The sequence below is a fragment of the Sclerotinia sclerotiorum genome, genomic scaffold, assembly GCF_000146945.2.
Source record: "Sclerotinia sclerotiorum 1980 UF-70 scaffold_8 genomic scaffold, whole genome shotgun sequence".
NCBI classification, from domain to species: domain Eukaryota; kingdom Fungi; phylum Ascomycota; class Leotiomycetes; order Helotiales; family Sclerotiniaceae; genus Sclerotinia; species Sclerotinia sclerotiorum.
The window spans coordinates 391,604-407,204 of NW_001820828.1; the positions used below are offsets into that span (position 1 = coordinate 391,604).

The window sequence follows — 15,601 nt, forward strand, 5'->3', positions numbered from 1 at the left end:
ATTTTAGGGCCTATAATACCCATAGGTTTAGTCGGGAACGGGCAGGGATCCCATAAGGGGAATTAAACAAAGGTACCTTGGATTAGATCATTGTGACGCGGAGGGGAAGGATACCCAGTTGTAACACTTACTCTACTTCTTATTATTAAGTATTTTTTTTTTCAAAAGGAAATCCATATCAAAAATCAATAAAGAACAAGATTTATAGAAGAATTATATTTTACTTAACAGTATTTATTAATTGTAAAGTTATTGTTAAAGTGAATGGTTCCTGCGTAGCACATGCACAGGGCACTAGTCCTATTAGGACTAGATTGAGAAGCTCTCTGTAAGAGAGCTTCGCACTTCCGTAGAACTTAGAAGAGAGATTAATGTCACGATTCACCATTAGGATTGATGGTGTTACGATGGTAGCAAACTGATTAATTAGGAGAGCTTAGGCCTTGTGCAAACACGATCAGATTTCATCGAATTAGTATGTGATCTTGGTCACCTGAAGATCGTGTATGCACGCACCATCAGAAATCACGTGATAAGGAGCCCTAGGAGCCCTCAAAGCTCCTAGAGCTCCAGGAGCCCTGAGGAGCCAGAAAGCTCCTGGGGGCTCCCTTCTTCGTTCATTATATAGTCAGAGTAGTTTCATAGTTTAGGAGCTTCGTGCTCAACTTAGTTATCAATTAGTTTACCTACATTCTACTTGATCTAGTAACGAATTCACTTTCAAGTGAATACCAGTGATAAAGCCTTAACCTATAACTACCAACCGACGAACCTTAGGCAGCCGCTGCCTTTAGTACAGTATCGTTACAATTAACCTACTAGACCAATATTACCTCAGTTCTGCCCTATCAGCTTCCCACTATTCCCTGTGTGAGGTCATTCCTTTTAACAGTTATTAATAATTAAAAACCACGATTTTTGGTATAAAAGATGGCCGGAATTAGGGGGTGGCTGGAAAGTAGAGTATTAGATTTATGATTTAATTATTGATAATATATTCTTATATAGAATACATATAGTAATTACAAATAGAATTATTTAAAATTATTCTAAAAAAGAGAATTTTAATAATTTTGATTTGTTTTAAGGAATTAGAGAGATGGGTTAGATTTTAAAGTGGTTGTTGATTTTATATATTAATTTGTTAAAAGGAATGACCTTACACAGGGAATAGTGGGAAGCTGATAGGGCAGAACTGAGGCTATATTGGGCTTTTATATGAATCACACACTATCTTAGTTCTACAGAAGTGCGAAGCTCTCCTACAGAGAGCTTCTCAATCTAGTCCTAAAAGGACTAGTGCCTTGTGCACGTGCTACGCAGAAACCATTCACTTTAACATAATTATATATATAATCAGAATGAATTATTATAATAAGATTAATTTGATCGGTCTTTTATATTATGTTATGTTATGTTAGTGTAGGTTAATTAATGTATATATTGATATATATTTCTAGTGATTCTCTGGTGTATACACCGGATAAGAAGAGTTGTCGATTCCATCCGAGAAAGTGCAGAATAGTCGGATGGTAAGTTATGTGTTTTATTAGTTCTAACCCGCCCGTATGCGGCATATGCAAGCTGTCTATTCTGTCTATCTCATATTCTACGATGGAGCGGAAGATGAGGTACGTGATCTTACCGCCCAATCATTGGATCTGGGGCCTGTCATGGCTATAGTATCAATGAAGCAGTATGCTAATGTTACTAAGGCATCAGAAATGGTAAGATCTTGGATAGACCATCAACCCATCAATATATTCGACTACAAATGCATTGATGCCGCATCCCTTGGATGTGGGTGTTATGGAAAAACTAGTGAGAGAATTCCATGACTTTCTTAATAGGTACCGAGACGTAGAGACATCTTTGAGAATTGTCGTCGAGATGCGCTAATGTAAGGTTCTGCTTCGATGTTTTTATCTGTGGCTGCTCTGGCGGCACGTCGAAAAGCCGTAGCGTGATAATGGAGGCATTGTATGATGGCTCCCAGGTCTACACACACTCATGAGACGGAAAGTGAAGAGCATAAATGGGAATGTTAAAGAATCAGTAAAACTGCGTTGATGTAGTGAAATATCGCCATTGTGATTTTGGCTGATGGAACGGGAAGATTTCAGGAAATCTCTGGAGAGAATTTTGCAAGACTAAGAGGAAGTATGATCCAGGGTTCATTTTTAAATGTTATCCTATCCACCAGCGAATATATGATTGCTATAAAGCTTGAAAGCTGTGAAGCCCAAGCGATGAAATGTTCGAAAATGCCAATTGATTATCTCGCCATCGCTCACTCCTCTTTTACAGCTGCTTCGTACCTTTCCAAAAGTGATACATTCCACTCCTGTAACTTCCTTGCGCTTGGTGGAAGGTATCTTTTTGTAACATCCTCCAAGTGATGCCGAAATTCATGTAACACATCTCCGGGTAATTCCAGCTCCTCCACAGATTCATTTTCCGATGATGAATTCCTAATAGGGGTACAGTGTTTCCAGAGAATTTTCATGGCTAAAATTCCAGGTTTACCAGGTGTCTCTGATATATGCATTTTCCTAGAAAAGTAAAAATTTAAAGCAGTATATCTGATCGAGGGATTAAAGATCCAAATACTGAGGCCTGGGTAAACCGGTCCTTGTTCCGATGTCTTTGTTGATGGCAATAAAAGTAAACGGGAAACACAAGACGAGTTCATAACTCCTAGGAATTGGGCCGAAATAATTTTAGCCATTGATGGTTCAAGAACCATATTCAAAAGACTGGATGGCGAAGATTCTTCGAAAGTTCCCATTCGCAAACTCCACTTGAAAAGCCTTACGCCTTCATTTTGAGGATCACTATATCCAATCATAGCGAGGCACCGTCTATTTTCACAATGAATAGGTCGCTTTATCTGTGAGCAAAACAATTGTTATTAAGGCATACTACTTGGAACATGACTTGATCCAAAATCTGTAGGATCATTACTGGCAAATGTCCCTTGTTCTAATCCCGTTACTTCTAAAATCTCGAAGAAGATACGTTGAATTGAAATGCCAAGGTTTGAAAGCCTTCAATCAATTCATAAACCCATAATCCGAAGAAGAGGGTATATGAAATTGGTTGCTGCCGGAGCAGAGCGACAACAAGTGTTTGATCTTGGGTATTTGTATCGGTGACCAGCCTATATAGAAGGTCTGGCCTCCTTCTTGGTACCCATAAGAATCGGAGTCGCAAGTGAAAGAAGGCAGGAATCATAACTTACCTCGTTACCTCCAACAGGAATATTACAATCATTTTCCGCCAAAAGAAAAGTTGAATGGTCCACAAATCCAATTCCAACTTGTGCAGTGAACTTTGTATTCGCCCCATAACCTTTTGTAGAAGCCAAATTCTCCTCTCCATGATTATGGTCAGCATGATCCGAGGGCTTGTGGCAGTGCCAGAAATCCATCATTTCTGCCCAACCCTCACTTGGAAGATCTTTCCATTCTTTTATGCGACCTGCTTCCACAATAGTTGCAGAGCACTTACGGCATTCGAGAACTTGCTCACCACTAGCCATATCTTTTGCAGACCATGGTGCCTCGATAGTTTGTGAAATATCTGCATCAGCTCGTTGAAAGTCTTCTGCCAAAGGAAGACGCCATGATAGCTCAAAGCTATCAACAGGAAACTCCCGTAATTTTGAATTTGATATCACTTGGCCTGGAAGAGTTAATTGAATATTCTCTTCGGCATGATTCAGTCTCAATATTGTTCCATCGGCCAATAATTCAGCTCTTGTAGAAGAATCTGATGGTGTATCTAAGAATGCAAGGATAGATATCTGACGAATGTTTGACAGAAGCTCTGCATATATCAATGGCTTAATAGGAGGCATTGCTTGATGGAAGCTGATAACCTCATGAGGTTGAATTTCATGTTTGACTATGCTGGTTTCTCGCGACGCGTTCTATTAAAATATCAAGTTGGTAGCTGTAACCTTACTGTTCGGCATTAGAGATTTTCCGATGCCGTGTATATTGTTACCGGCTACGCATAAGCCACATACGTACGCCACACTCAACAAAACTTGCGTCACCGCTTTTAATCAACCGCCAACCAAACCATTCTGCCCATATATAGCTCAAGCTTTCCCCACACTTTCGTTCTGATATTATGAACCTTCAACACAACAGCAATCATGTCGGCTCCTATGATAAATTGGGTTCCTATTGTGAACAGAATCTATAAATATGTCGCGAACACTACTATTGGTTCATCAACACAATCAATCACTCTTCCATCAGTTGAGATTCATGATATTGAAACAGCTCCAGAGAAAAGACCAAGAACTTTGAAGCATCTTTTAAAATCGAATCATATTAACCATTCAATCCTCTACAACTATAATCGATTCCACAACCATTTACCACATCATCTTGGATCTGCCTATCTTCTAGGAGCAGATTATGACCAGTTACAAAGAGTTTATGCTGAAGAATCAAAAGTTCTTGAGGAATGGCAGGATTCTCCCGGGGAGATTACCGATGCGGATTGGAGGGATTTCTTAGGCGAGAAGGTATATCAAAGGGCATATGTTGATTTTTTTGAGGATGAGCTTGCTCTGAAATTTAGTTATGATTGGAAGGCTTTGGTGGAGGAGTATCTTTACAGTGGTGAAGCTCCTCTTGTCAATGGTTTGACTTCAGGACGTAAGTGTATCATCTATTCTGTCCCACTGATACTAACAATTATTTTAGTCGGCCACCCCCTTATTCATCTCGGTTACGCAGTCGAATTGAATAGCCGCGAATTAGCCATCGAAGCCCTCTCCCTCACATCGACCTGCTATAATTTCATGCATAAATACCTCGATGATCCATCTTATACTAAAGCCTCTACCTATAGCACAACCTCGCCCTTAGAAATTCTTCACAAAATACATGCCGACTCTCGGTTAGATGGAGTTTTAGATGAACCATCGCCCTCCAACATAACCAAGCTTTTCGAGAAACATGAGGACTTCATACTAGAGCATTGGAACGCATGGAGCATTACCGATCCCGAAAAACAGTTTCGTGATTCGCAAGAAGCTGCTGTAAATTTGCTTGTGCAGACCGTTAAACCTGGTACTCACGCATACGACTTCTTTGTGGTACACATCCTCACCACTAGCCATGCCGTTCGAATTCTTCTTCCTTTCGTCCCACCAAAATTTCAAGTAGGTTTGATACGTCAGTGGTGGTTATTCACAATCGCCGTATACTGTGCACAGATGAGACCGAAAATAAACGAGGACATTGAGCAGAAACCAGGCAAAGGATGGAAATATGTGGAAGATAAAGCTATCAATGGTGTATGGTCAACTGACCCACATTATGTGAAAGCAATACGAGCAATTAGGGAAGCAGCTTTTACTTGGGGGGATGTACATGAGAGGTATTTGTCCATGGCAGTCACATTTGCGGATGATTTTAATGGATGGACTGGATTCGGGAGTTCTGAGTCTGATAGCATTGGCGGGCATCATTAATTTTGGTGATGGGTATTTTACTGTGTGTATTATTATGATTACGATTTTATGAATTTTAAGGATTTTTTGGAGATATCAAAAATAATATATTCTTAGTTTTGTCCTAGTGGTTTTCAATACGTATTGATCTAGGTATGTAATTGTTTAGATTCCTTAAAGATTAAAAGTCACCAATCAGCAGTTAATGGATATCTGAAGACCGGTTTTCTATATCTCAAGTTCAAGGTCTCATCTGTCATAGTTGACAGCTTAATATAATATCCATCTAATAGTTTGAATCTGAGGCTCCAAGTAGATGCCCACTAAATTCATACTGGAATCTCTGGGAGAAGCAAGGAATTCTGCCTAGTAATGAAATTAGAACAATAGATTTGTTGTTGTTCTATTAAGTGGGCCTATTGGCCGGTCATGATTGTTCTAGAGGATATGAGAAATCATGGAATGGATATCCGCTAAGTTTCGGGAAAATTGAGTTTGATAAGAAATTTCCTAGTATTTGGTAAATAATGCGAGGGAAGACGGTGAGATAACTTATATACGTGGGTAATGCGTGAGTTCTAGTGTATACTGTTTAATAAGTCACTATGCTTTCATAATAGGAGATTCTTGATTCATGATCATCTAAGAAAATTTCAATCTATTTGGAGTATTCAAATTATTAATTATTCTGGGATTTTACGAGTTTACCCCATGGAAGTTTGTTTCGGTCAAAGTTACGGAGTTGATATAAAGTATAGTTAATTGGAAATTTAAGAACTGAACCAGGGATGGAACCAAATTGGCTTCTTGTAGGTGTATCGGGTAATCTTTTTGACAGCGGTTTGGACCAAGAAATAAAGTATTTTGTAAAGAAAAGGAAATGAAACAGAGACAAAACAATTGTTGAAATAAGCTTTATATTGATCTCATACAATTCCTGTGGTTTAGAATAGACTTTCTCCTATATCACTACTATATTGCAGGGTTGGAGAGGATAGTGCAAGTATTTATCAGATATCCGGACCAGGATAAAAGAAATAGCTCGAGAAAATATGAGATATTTGATTTATTGATTAAATTAACGTCTACACTGAGTCTAAGACTATCTAAGACGGCTAGAAACTTTGTAAGCTTCTAACTAATAACAAATGAAGGGAAGCTAGCCTAATTCGACCGTAGCTAATACAGGTTGGGGAGATTGAAAGCCTCAATCTTTTAATGTTTGAATGGGGGAAGTGAAAACTAATACTAGGGAACCAAGCCCGCCTTGCAGATACTCTCGTATTCAAATAAGAGGAATAACAAATGAAATGTAATGAAATTTGACATTGGGGTGATTGCCCAAATTGACCAAATTGACCAAGTTGACCAAATGATTCGTGACATACACTCTGGCAAACCAGTAATAGCTATATTATGCCGTGCAATACTTTTCAGCATATATACATTGCTTCGCCTCTATAGGCGCATATATAAGCCGCAACATCATAAACCATACAATATACGGCGACCCAAAATAGTACAGACACATGTACGATATACTGCCGCTCCATGGGTCACTTAAGTGCATTTCAACGTATCTCAGACTCCACAATCATTCAATTCAACCAAATCATAAATATGCAAACTATTAATAGCACCTGGCTCTCCCATCTCCGTAAAGAAGATATACTAACAAGAAAGAAATGTATTATACAACATAACCCAATTCGATACATGCTTCATCGCTACATTAAACAGGCCAAGCTTCCTAATCCAGAAGCGGTCCCTTCATCGATTTTATGACAGGGGTGCTTTTAACAGGTCACATGTACGCTAGTTTAGCTTATCACTAGTGCCAAAGGTAGCTTTTGTACCTTGGGGCTTTCTATTCCTCAATTTACACCCTCTTCCACTTATACCACCTCGTTTTCTGACCCCTCCATCGACCCCTGATTTTCAAAGCTATCAGAATACTATCACCCATAACGGATTTCGTTGCTCGTTTCCTAATCGCCTGTATTGCCAGCGCCTTCCTAATTTTTTCTCTTTTGATCTTGTCGTATCAGAAGGATTTAAATAACAGATTATTAACAATTTCTTTATGTATCATCGTCTTCGCATTTTTGCTTTCTTTGATTTCGCAAGTGTCAAATCAGATGGTGCTAGAAGCTTCTACAGCTTATGCAGCTGTTCTTTCGGTTTTCGTTTCGAATAATATTGGTCCTCAAATGTAAGGATTAGGGTTGTATTGAGAAACGAGATATGCGTTATCAGGCTGTAAAGCTGAGCGTTGCTTACTTCGGCTTTTCTGTATGTGTCTAAGATTACAAAAAAATGAATAATGATTCGTTCTACGTAATTCTATAAGTTGGCCAGTATAAGGCTTTTCAACAATCACCCATACTGCATCGCCCCCTCAATACAACTTTTAGATCTTGTTTTTGTTCGCAGTCTTCATCTTAGGTGTGATAAGTGGAATTTACCTACCCTAGCCTCGTTCCCAGCATACACAGATAACTGCAGGGGAAACAACAACCAAAAGCATACCATATGTGTATAGATATAAAATATAGATATCAGGTTTTTGATATTAGTGCCTGAATTGTATTTTTAGTTCTTCTACATTGATATTTACCCTCATCCATAAACAATAAGACACAACCCAATATCCATTTTTCATTTAACATCAATATATAACTCTATGAAATAACATCACAAGTTGAAAACTATAGATTAGACATATGATTACTTTCGCTTCATTTTTATATACATAACAATCTGTATCGATTAATACAGTATATTGATTTGTTTTGCTTCTACTTCACTATTCTAACCCTTATAACTGGTACCTATCATAGCAGGAAAACAAAATTTCGGTGGTTGTTTTCGCAGTGAATCTTATTAGTTAAATGGTAACCATTTTCATGGCCCTACCTTTTTAAATACAACAGATTCAAAATTCAAGGATAATCTATCAGATGTTCATAGCAATCCTTGAAAGAATCTTATTGAACGTAGATGTGATAGAGATGATAAAAGATTTGAACCTGGCCTCGAGGAGAATATAAGCTGGGATGGTTAGTTATTCTGAACCTTTCATTTTGAAATAAAACATCTAACAAGAAAGATTGTCTCCGTTCTCTGGTATTTGGAGATTTAATTAGTCGAGAAAGATTGATAAATAGAGAAGCAGACGGGATTTGTTTATAGCTACTTGAATCCTCTCAGTACTTGCGTTGGGTCAATGAACACAGGCTACTTCTTATTAGAGGCAAACCCGATTGTGGGAAGTTCACGTTATTAAAGTTTGCCTTAAGAAAACGGGAAGAAGATGCTGCTTCCTCAAAAGCTATTGTGCTATCTTTTTTCTTTTATTCTAGTGGTACAAAGCTCCAGACTAATACAGAAGGTCTCTTCCGCACTCTTTTTCTTCAATTATTTGATCAGGATAATAACTCGAAAGCGACTTTCCAAGATATATATCGTAAACGCTGGATTGAAACAGGAAAAAGCAATATACAATTTATATGGCATCAAACTGAATTGAGAGATAGTTTTGAGAAACTTGTGCTTGATTGCTCCAGACGCCACAAAACCACGATCCTTGTCGACGCTATTGACGAGTGCAGAGATCAGGACCGAGACGATCTTATCAGATTCTTTCACAGTTTGAAGGGTCAATCACAGTTGAGATCAGAAAGACCGGCAATATTCTTTACTTGTCGTCTTTATTCTGATGGTCCAATTGATGCAGATTTTCAAATTCGCCTCGAAGAAGAAACCCGGGATGATATACCAAAATTCATTACGCAAGAGTTGCGTCTTCCAGATGAAACAGAGAGAGCAAAGGATAATCTTAAAGAACTGCTTCAGACCAAAGCAAACGGGCTATTCCTTTGGCTTTTCTTGATTATTCGACAAATACACAAGATGAGCAACAAAGGCTTGAGTATAAAAATGATCGAATCAAAGATTTCAGAGTGCCCAAAGGAATTAGATGGACTTTATGAAGACCTTCTTAAGAATATTGAGAACAGTGAGCTGTAGGAAACCATTATCTTATTTCAGTGGATATGTTTCACGAGTCGGCCATTATCACTTGATGAACTGAGGACTGCAATGACAGTTCATCTGAGTGGGTCAAAAAGTTCACTGAACGAGTACGAAGATGAAAGCAATCCTTACTGCATCCTCAATGATCGAAAAATGAAAACAAGAATGATATACTTGAGCAGAGGTCTTGTAGATATTGCGAATTCGGATTTAGCAAAGGACAAACCTGTTGTTGGATTTCATCATGACATAATCAAAGGCTTCATACTTACGAAAGGTCTTAAATACCTCTACAATAAACTGGCAGAATTACAAGGTCTTAATTATCTAATTCAAGACCTTACTATGAAGGCCCATTTGCAACTGGCAAATACATGTCTAAACTATTTATCAACAAGAGAAATTGGTACAATGTTCTCAGAAAAACAAATCAAGTCTCTAAGACAATTTTTTTTTCTGGATTATACAACAGAAAATTGGCTTATACATACTATTAAGACAGAGAAAGATAAATATAAAGAAAAGATCAATTGGCCTTCTCAAGATGTTCTTGATATATAGGTTCGCATATTTCAAGTTCAAGATAGAGATACAAAAGACTATCCTAAAAAGGGCATTAGCTTATTACATATTGCAGCAGAATACGGATTGCCTAGATTAGCCGAAAGCATTTGCAGAAGCGATAAGCAACAGGTTGCAACATCTATAGAGATAGGTCCCAAGCGGATGGAGAGAAGGCCCAAATCGAATCACGTAACAGATGGCAAGAAACAGGGGTTAATGAAGACTTCTTCTAGCAAAGGTGGAAATCAGGACACTAGGCAATATCTAAAACAAAAACTTTAAACCAGCAAAGGATGAAGAGAGAATTGGTTATACAGGAAAGGCCATATAGACCAAAAATAGTTTTTAATAGTGGAAGCTTGCAACAGGTTGCTAATTTCATTCGAAAGATTACAGAAAAGGAAAAAGGATTTCGGAAAACAGATGAGTGCAGGGTCGAGATTACAAAGGAACAAAGTATAGTTATGAATAGAATGGACAAAGAGGGAAATGTACCTCTCCATTGGGCTGCATTGAAAGGACACCTTAAAATAGTAGAAATTTTGAAGAGACAAGGAGCGGAAATCCATACGATAAATGAAAAACATTGCACAGCATTTTTACTAGCGACGGTGAACGGTCATATCGAAGTGGTCAAGTTCTTATATGAGCATGGAGCAGATGCAGATATCCATACAGCAAGCAACAACGGCTGGACTCCATTATATGCAGCATCATATAATGGTCATATCGAAGTGATCAAGTTCTTGTATATGCATGGAGCAGATATTCATACACCAGATAATAATGGTTGGACTCCATTAAATGCAGCATCATATAATGGTCATATCGAAGCTGTAAAGTTCCTTTCTGCAATTTCTGAAGTGTATGCCTTGGATACCGATAAAAATGGCCGGACAGCTCTTTTCTTTGCTGCGATGCAAGGGCACAATAAATTAGTACGACTATTGTATACCAAGTATCCCTCTTCTCTCCACATCAAAGATAATTATAACGCAACACCATTATTTGCTACATCAAGAAATGGGCATGTAGAAATAGTTAAGTTTCTACTCGGCGCTCATCATACCTATATCGACTCTAAAGATTGCTTTGGTCGGATGTGGACCTGATGAGCCAAAAGAAGCGGAAATAGTCAACTTGTTGATCTTATCCATCAGTATAACGATACAATAGGCCTTCAAACTGAAGAAGATAATACGAGCGCGAAACATACACTAGTGTTATATGATTCAACATCAGATTGATGCGATGTTTGTACATTGTCTATTCCAGATGGAAGTGACTATTATAAATGTGGAATTTGCGATAATGGCAACTTCTGGATTTGTCTAGAATGCTTCAAATTTGGTCTTAAATGTCAGAATGCTTCTTATACATATGAGTTAAGCAATTCGAAAGGTTCTGTAGGCGTTTAGAGCAGGGTCCTTATTTCTGTAGTATGGATTATGTTTGTGGTTGATTATTTATGTGTTTTTATATGTTCATTATCATTATATTGAAGTTATTCTCAAGAAGGAACCCTCTCTCCTTGCTGAAATTTTGTTTTTTTGGGTACTGAACTAAATTGTGAACTCTTGTTCCTCAATTTTACAGTTGTGAAACTAGGTATGGAACCGGCAACAACATACCTTTCTGTTGGTATCACTTCAGTGATACTAGCTCTCATAGTACTATTATAGTATTGCTTTTATTCATTCTTGATTGTTACTCTATGAAAGAGAAGGGACTATTTATATTGAAGGGGAAGTGTAAAAGTACGCTAATAGTACGGTTCCATATATAAGGTTAATGGTATCTACCAATAAGCTGAAAGCCTGTGCGCAAGCGATCAGATTCCTTCAATTTAGTATGGCATTATAGTGACCTTATAATCGAAAGTATACACCATTGCAGAAGTCGTATAGTATTCCGACAGATATATTCTTGAATTTCTGGCTAATATACAATTAAGTTTTATGTGCCCTTTGCCCTTGAGCTCAGTCAATCAAAACTTTCAGATCCATAATCATATCCAAAAGAATATTTTCTTTAGGCACTTCTTGATAGCGAAATTTGTTGGAGACAGAACTGATCCTTGGCGGGAAAAATTCACGGAATGTATTGAACCTCGAGGAAGGAAAGTGTCGGAATACCACACGTTTCCTGAAGTGGTGTGCACCTTCGATCATAAGGTCATCATAATGCCATACTAAATTGAAGGAATCTGATCGTTTACATATAGGCTTTCAGTTTATTAATGGATACCGTTAACCTCATATAGAACTGTACTATTACTGAACTCTACATTTCTCTTTAATATAAATAGCCCCTTCTTTTATAGCATAATAAATGGATAGAATAAAATATTATACAAAATACCATATTAGTAGTAATCGATTAGTATTATTAAAGTGATATTAACAATGATCAATATCTTGTCTCTTATCCATTTCAATTAGAAAGAAGTATACTGGAATTCGGAATTCCCAACCTCATATATCAAGAAAGATAAACCATGGATCAATCTAACGATTACGCTTCAATCTTTTGTTATAACATACCCGACTTTCGCAACATACATTAGCATAGTTCCAAAGCGAAGAATGTTCACGGCGATCGAATTATATGAGATTGTAAGCCATTCTGGGCCAGGCATTGTCCAACAAGTGGGACAAGCGGTAAAAGGAATTATTCTTGCTTGTTTGAAACGAGTTGAAAAAAAGGTGCATTTCTTGTATGATAAACCTTGACCGAAGCCTTTCGACACACAAACTCCTGTACAAACATCGAAATTTGGTAAATCACGCCCGATTTCCTAAAGAACTTCTCTAAAGAGATGATTTTGTGGTGATTGTCGTAATGATGATGATGTCCCTTATTCCCAGCTATTTGTAGTATTGTAAAGGGCATAATCCAGTAATGTGATTGTCAAAAAACCGCAGACGGGCAAAAACGTTGCGATCTGGCGCCTCTGCCTCTTCAGGCATCATTGTATTTATGTTGTAAATATAGTATGATAGAGAAAATCACACGATTGGAATCTGAAACCCAAGTATGCATCAAATGATCGTTGGTTGATATCCTTTCTGGTAATGTTTTCCTAAGGGATGATTTCTTGATTGTGATTTCGATGGAGTTTATTATAGAAGCCTATTGTTGACCTCCTGGGATCTTGGCAGCATATGCATATATATTGCATGATGCATATAAGGAGCAAACAAAACTCAACTTTTAATTCATTCTTTCCTTTTTGGTATACTGTTTGTTTGCTTTCAATATTTTGATTTCAAAGCACTTTAATTCCGAAGGCTGAATACCTAACCTTATTCCTTCATTTTTTGAATATATACTCGCAGCTTAACTGCTTAGCTAGAGAATCAATCAATTCAATCTGATGCTCTTTCTGGTCTCAAGAAACCCAATACTTTTTGAGTTTTGTAGAATACTGTACCTGAATCGCTGCTTGCGTCCTATGCGGGAGGGCGTCATGAATTTCCTCCCAAGAACAACCGTCCTTTTTCATCCTTACTATCGTCTCGTGCTCATCTGCCTCCCACCGAACGCGCTTCCCTTTAGGTCCTGCTGGGCGTACTTCGGAATGTAGAATACTGCAAGAGCTCCGGGTCTGCGCAAATGTATCAGCACCTAATGCTTCCGCAATAACAAGCAGGTGCAGATGCTCCGGTACATATTGTAACTGAAATTCGAGAGTGTATATAATATCGTTCCCAATTATGGTACATTTTAGAAAGCCTTGAAACTACCATTCTCGATACTCGGTAATGGTTGCCGGCTCTGCACATATGGGGTTCACAGAGGATGGTGGTGAATAGCAGTGATTACCATCGCTGATCGCTAGTGAATGCCCACCAAAGTTCGATTTGGACGAGTCGATCATGATAGATGGAGCAGTGGAGGATGGACCGATAATAGGAAGTCGCTAGGGATGACCTTCTGTACCATTATATCGGGATGAGGTTTGCTCGTTATCGATACAATAGCTCGATTGAGTAATCCATAAAAGAAGAATGAGAACCACCTATTAAGAAATTCTCTTGCTCATCTGAATTTGATTTATTGTCTTCCAGCATTAGAGTATCTATATATAATTAGGAGATTGCTTTATTATCGTAATCAAGAGTATCCATACTTTAAGTATCATAACCCTTTTGTAATCCTTTTATTAAGGTCTTCTGATACAAATAGAGATCAAGGACTATTCCAATTGATGAAGAATCGTCATCATATATTCTTGGCGAAGCTATCTTATCCTCCCAAATTTTGTTTTCCAAGCTTGAATCCTCTCTTGTATTCATTTATGATATATTATATGATATAAGAAGATCGATATTGTAGTTATTATCGACAACATTTTCTATATCATTATTCTCTATATAGAAAAACATTAACCATTATTAGTAGGGAAAAAGAATATCTTAGGATCTTATTTTGGGCATGTATACCTTGAAGTTCTGAGCCTGAATCATTACCATCATTTGATCTCTGAGTATCGTCAATTAATCTTCGATCTGGCACAATATGCTGCTCCTCGATAGGAAAGCTATGTTTCTGAGTGATTGCCCTCCTGGAACGCGGAGCAGTGGGCACATAGGTATAATAAATGGGTTCAAAAGAAGTCATTTTGAGAGTATAAAAGTGATTGATAATATTTTGGAAGCTCTCTGCTCTCTCTAGATAATACAAGTAAATCGAACTGCTCTGATGAGAAATAAAGAAAAAGGAAGCAGGAATGAGGAAGACAGTTTAAATACGTTTCTCCTGCAAGCAGGGTACCCACTAGAACGTACTCTCTTTAACTTTCCGCGAGCGCTCCTTATCTCATACATTCGCTCATCTAGCCGGCGACTCTTAGCTCTCTAGCGTACTGATCATAACCGGCGGATAGCCCCATTGCAGAAATGATTATAGCTCCAAGCGAACCATATTCCGGCAGAAGGATCAAGTATATCGCACCCTTAATCTACTTCTATTTCCTACCACGCCTCTTGTAATCACCAATATACAGTTCAAATGCTTGCAGCGTCTGGCCGACCGTTTTGAAGTCCACAATAAACTACAGGGTCTATGATAGCGATCAGTCTATTTCATCATAAATCAGCCCAAGTCAAGGTATACACTGCATATCACTCGTCTTGTAATGCGGAAAGCTTACCCGAATTCTTTTGCTTTACACTGAAGGGATTCGCAACACGACCGAGCAACCAAGCAGGTACATCATTATTGTAAGGCATTTCTGCGATTGAGCAATGCATAATGAGGGGCTAGGAAAGACTGAGACAAGTCCCCTCATCACTAGCGCTATCGAGAGTATAATTGAGGGGGATACAATGGGTAAGAAAGTAAATTGGACTTTATTGTAGGCCTCGGTGTATACTTTGGCTCGTGCCATTAAAATTGTTTGGTTGATTGCCATTCCGAGAAATCAATATTTGTCGAATTCGCAATAGTAGCTTGATTCTGATAGCTAGGAAAGCTGCCCTCTACAAGCTTCCGTATACTCTCAACATACAAACACCTCGGTCCCGA

The 15,601-nt window shown here is 38.1% G+C and overlaps 7 protein-coding genes across 7 annotated transcripts; 3 read left to right on the forward strand and 4 right to left on the reverse strand.

Moving 5' to 3' along the window:
- Positions 1–1,568: 1,568 nt before the first annotated feature.
- SS1G_06459 (predicted protein) lies at positions 1,569–1,838 on the forward strand (the record flags this gene model as incomplete). The annotated part of the gene is made up of 2 exons (XM_001592169.1): positions 1,569–1,631; positions 1,716–1,838. 2 exons carry the CDS (start codon positions 1,569–1,571, stop codon positions 1,836–1,838), a joined length of 186 nt encoding a protein of 61 aa, XP_001592219.1.
- A 1,322-nt stretch (positions 1,839–3,160) lies between these two features.
- SS1G_06460 (hypothetical protein) lies at positions 3,161–3,859 on the reverse strand (the record flags this gene model as incomplete). The annotated part of the gene is made up of 1 exon (XM_001592170.1): positions 3,161–3,859. The coding sequence occupies one exon, from the start codon at positions 3,857–3,859 to the stop codon at positions 3,161–3,163; it is 699 nt and encodes a 232-aa protein (XP_001592220.1).
- Positions 3,860–4,162: 303 nt separating this feature from the next.
- On the forward strand, positions 4,163–5,494 carry SS1G_06461 (hypothetical protein; the record flags this gene model as incomplete). The annotated part of the gene is made up of 2 exons (XM_001592171.1): positions 4,163–4,673; positions 4,722–5,494. The coding sequence occupies 2 exons, from the start codon at positions 4,163–4,165 to the stop codon at positions 5,492–5,494; spliced, it is 1,284 nt and encodes a 427-aa protein (XP_001592221.1).
- Positions 5,495–9,385: 3,891 nt separating this feature from the next.
- Positions 9,386–11,261, forward strand: SS1G_06462 (hypothetical protein; the record flags this gene model as incomplete). Its single annotated transcript, XM_001592172.1, has 4 exons — positions 9,386–9,491; positions 9,582–9,914; positions 10,469–10,937; positions 11,249–11,261. 4 exons carry the CDS (start codon positions 9,386–9,388, stop codon positions 11,259–11,261), a joined length of 921 nt encoding a protein of 306 aa, XP_001592222.1.
- A 1,481-nt stretch (positions 11,262–12,742) lies between these two features.
- SS1G_06463 (predicted protein) lies at positions 12,743–13,041 on the reverse strand (the record flags this gene model as incomplete). The annotated part of the gene is made up of 2 exons (XM_001592173.1): positions 12,743–12,939; positions 12,999–13,041. 2 exons carry the CDS (start codon positions 13,039–13,041, stop codon positions 12,743–12,745), a joined length of 240 nt encoding a protein of 79 aa, XP_001592223.1.
- Positions 13,042–13,440: 399 nt separating this feature from the next.
- SS1G_06464 (predicted protein) lies at positions 13,441–13,857 on the reverse strand (the record flags this gene model as incomplete). Its single annotated transcript, XM_001592174.1, has 3 exons — positions 13,441–13,524; positions 13,584–13,751; positions 13,819–13,857. 3 exons carry the CDS (start codon positions 13,855–13,857, stop codon positions 13,441–13,443), a joined length of 291 nt encoding a protein of 96 aa, XP_001592224.1.
- Positions 13,858–14,370: 513 nt separating this feature from the next.
- On the reverse strand, positions 14,371–14,695 carry SS1G_06465 (predicted protein; the record flags this gene model as incomplete). Its single annotated transcript, XM_001592175.1, has 2 exons — positions 14,371–14,444; positions 14,518–14,695. The coding sequence occupies 2 exons, from the start codon at positions 14,693–14,695 to the stop codon at positions 14,371–14,373; spliced, it is 252 nt and encodes an 83-aa protein (XP_001592225.1).
- Positions 14,696–15,601: the final 906 nt, after the last annotated feature.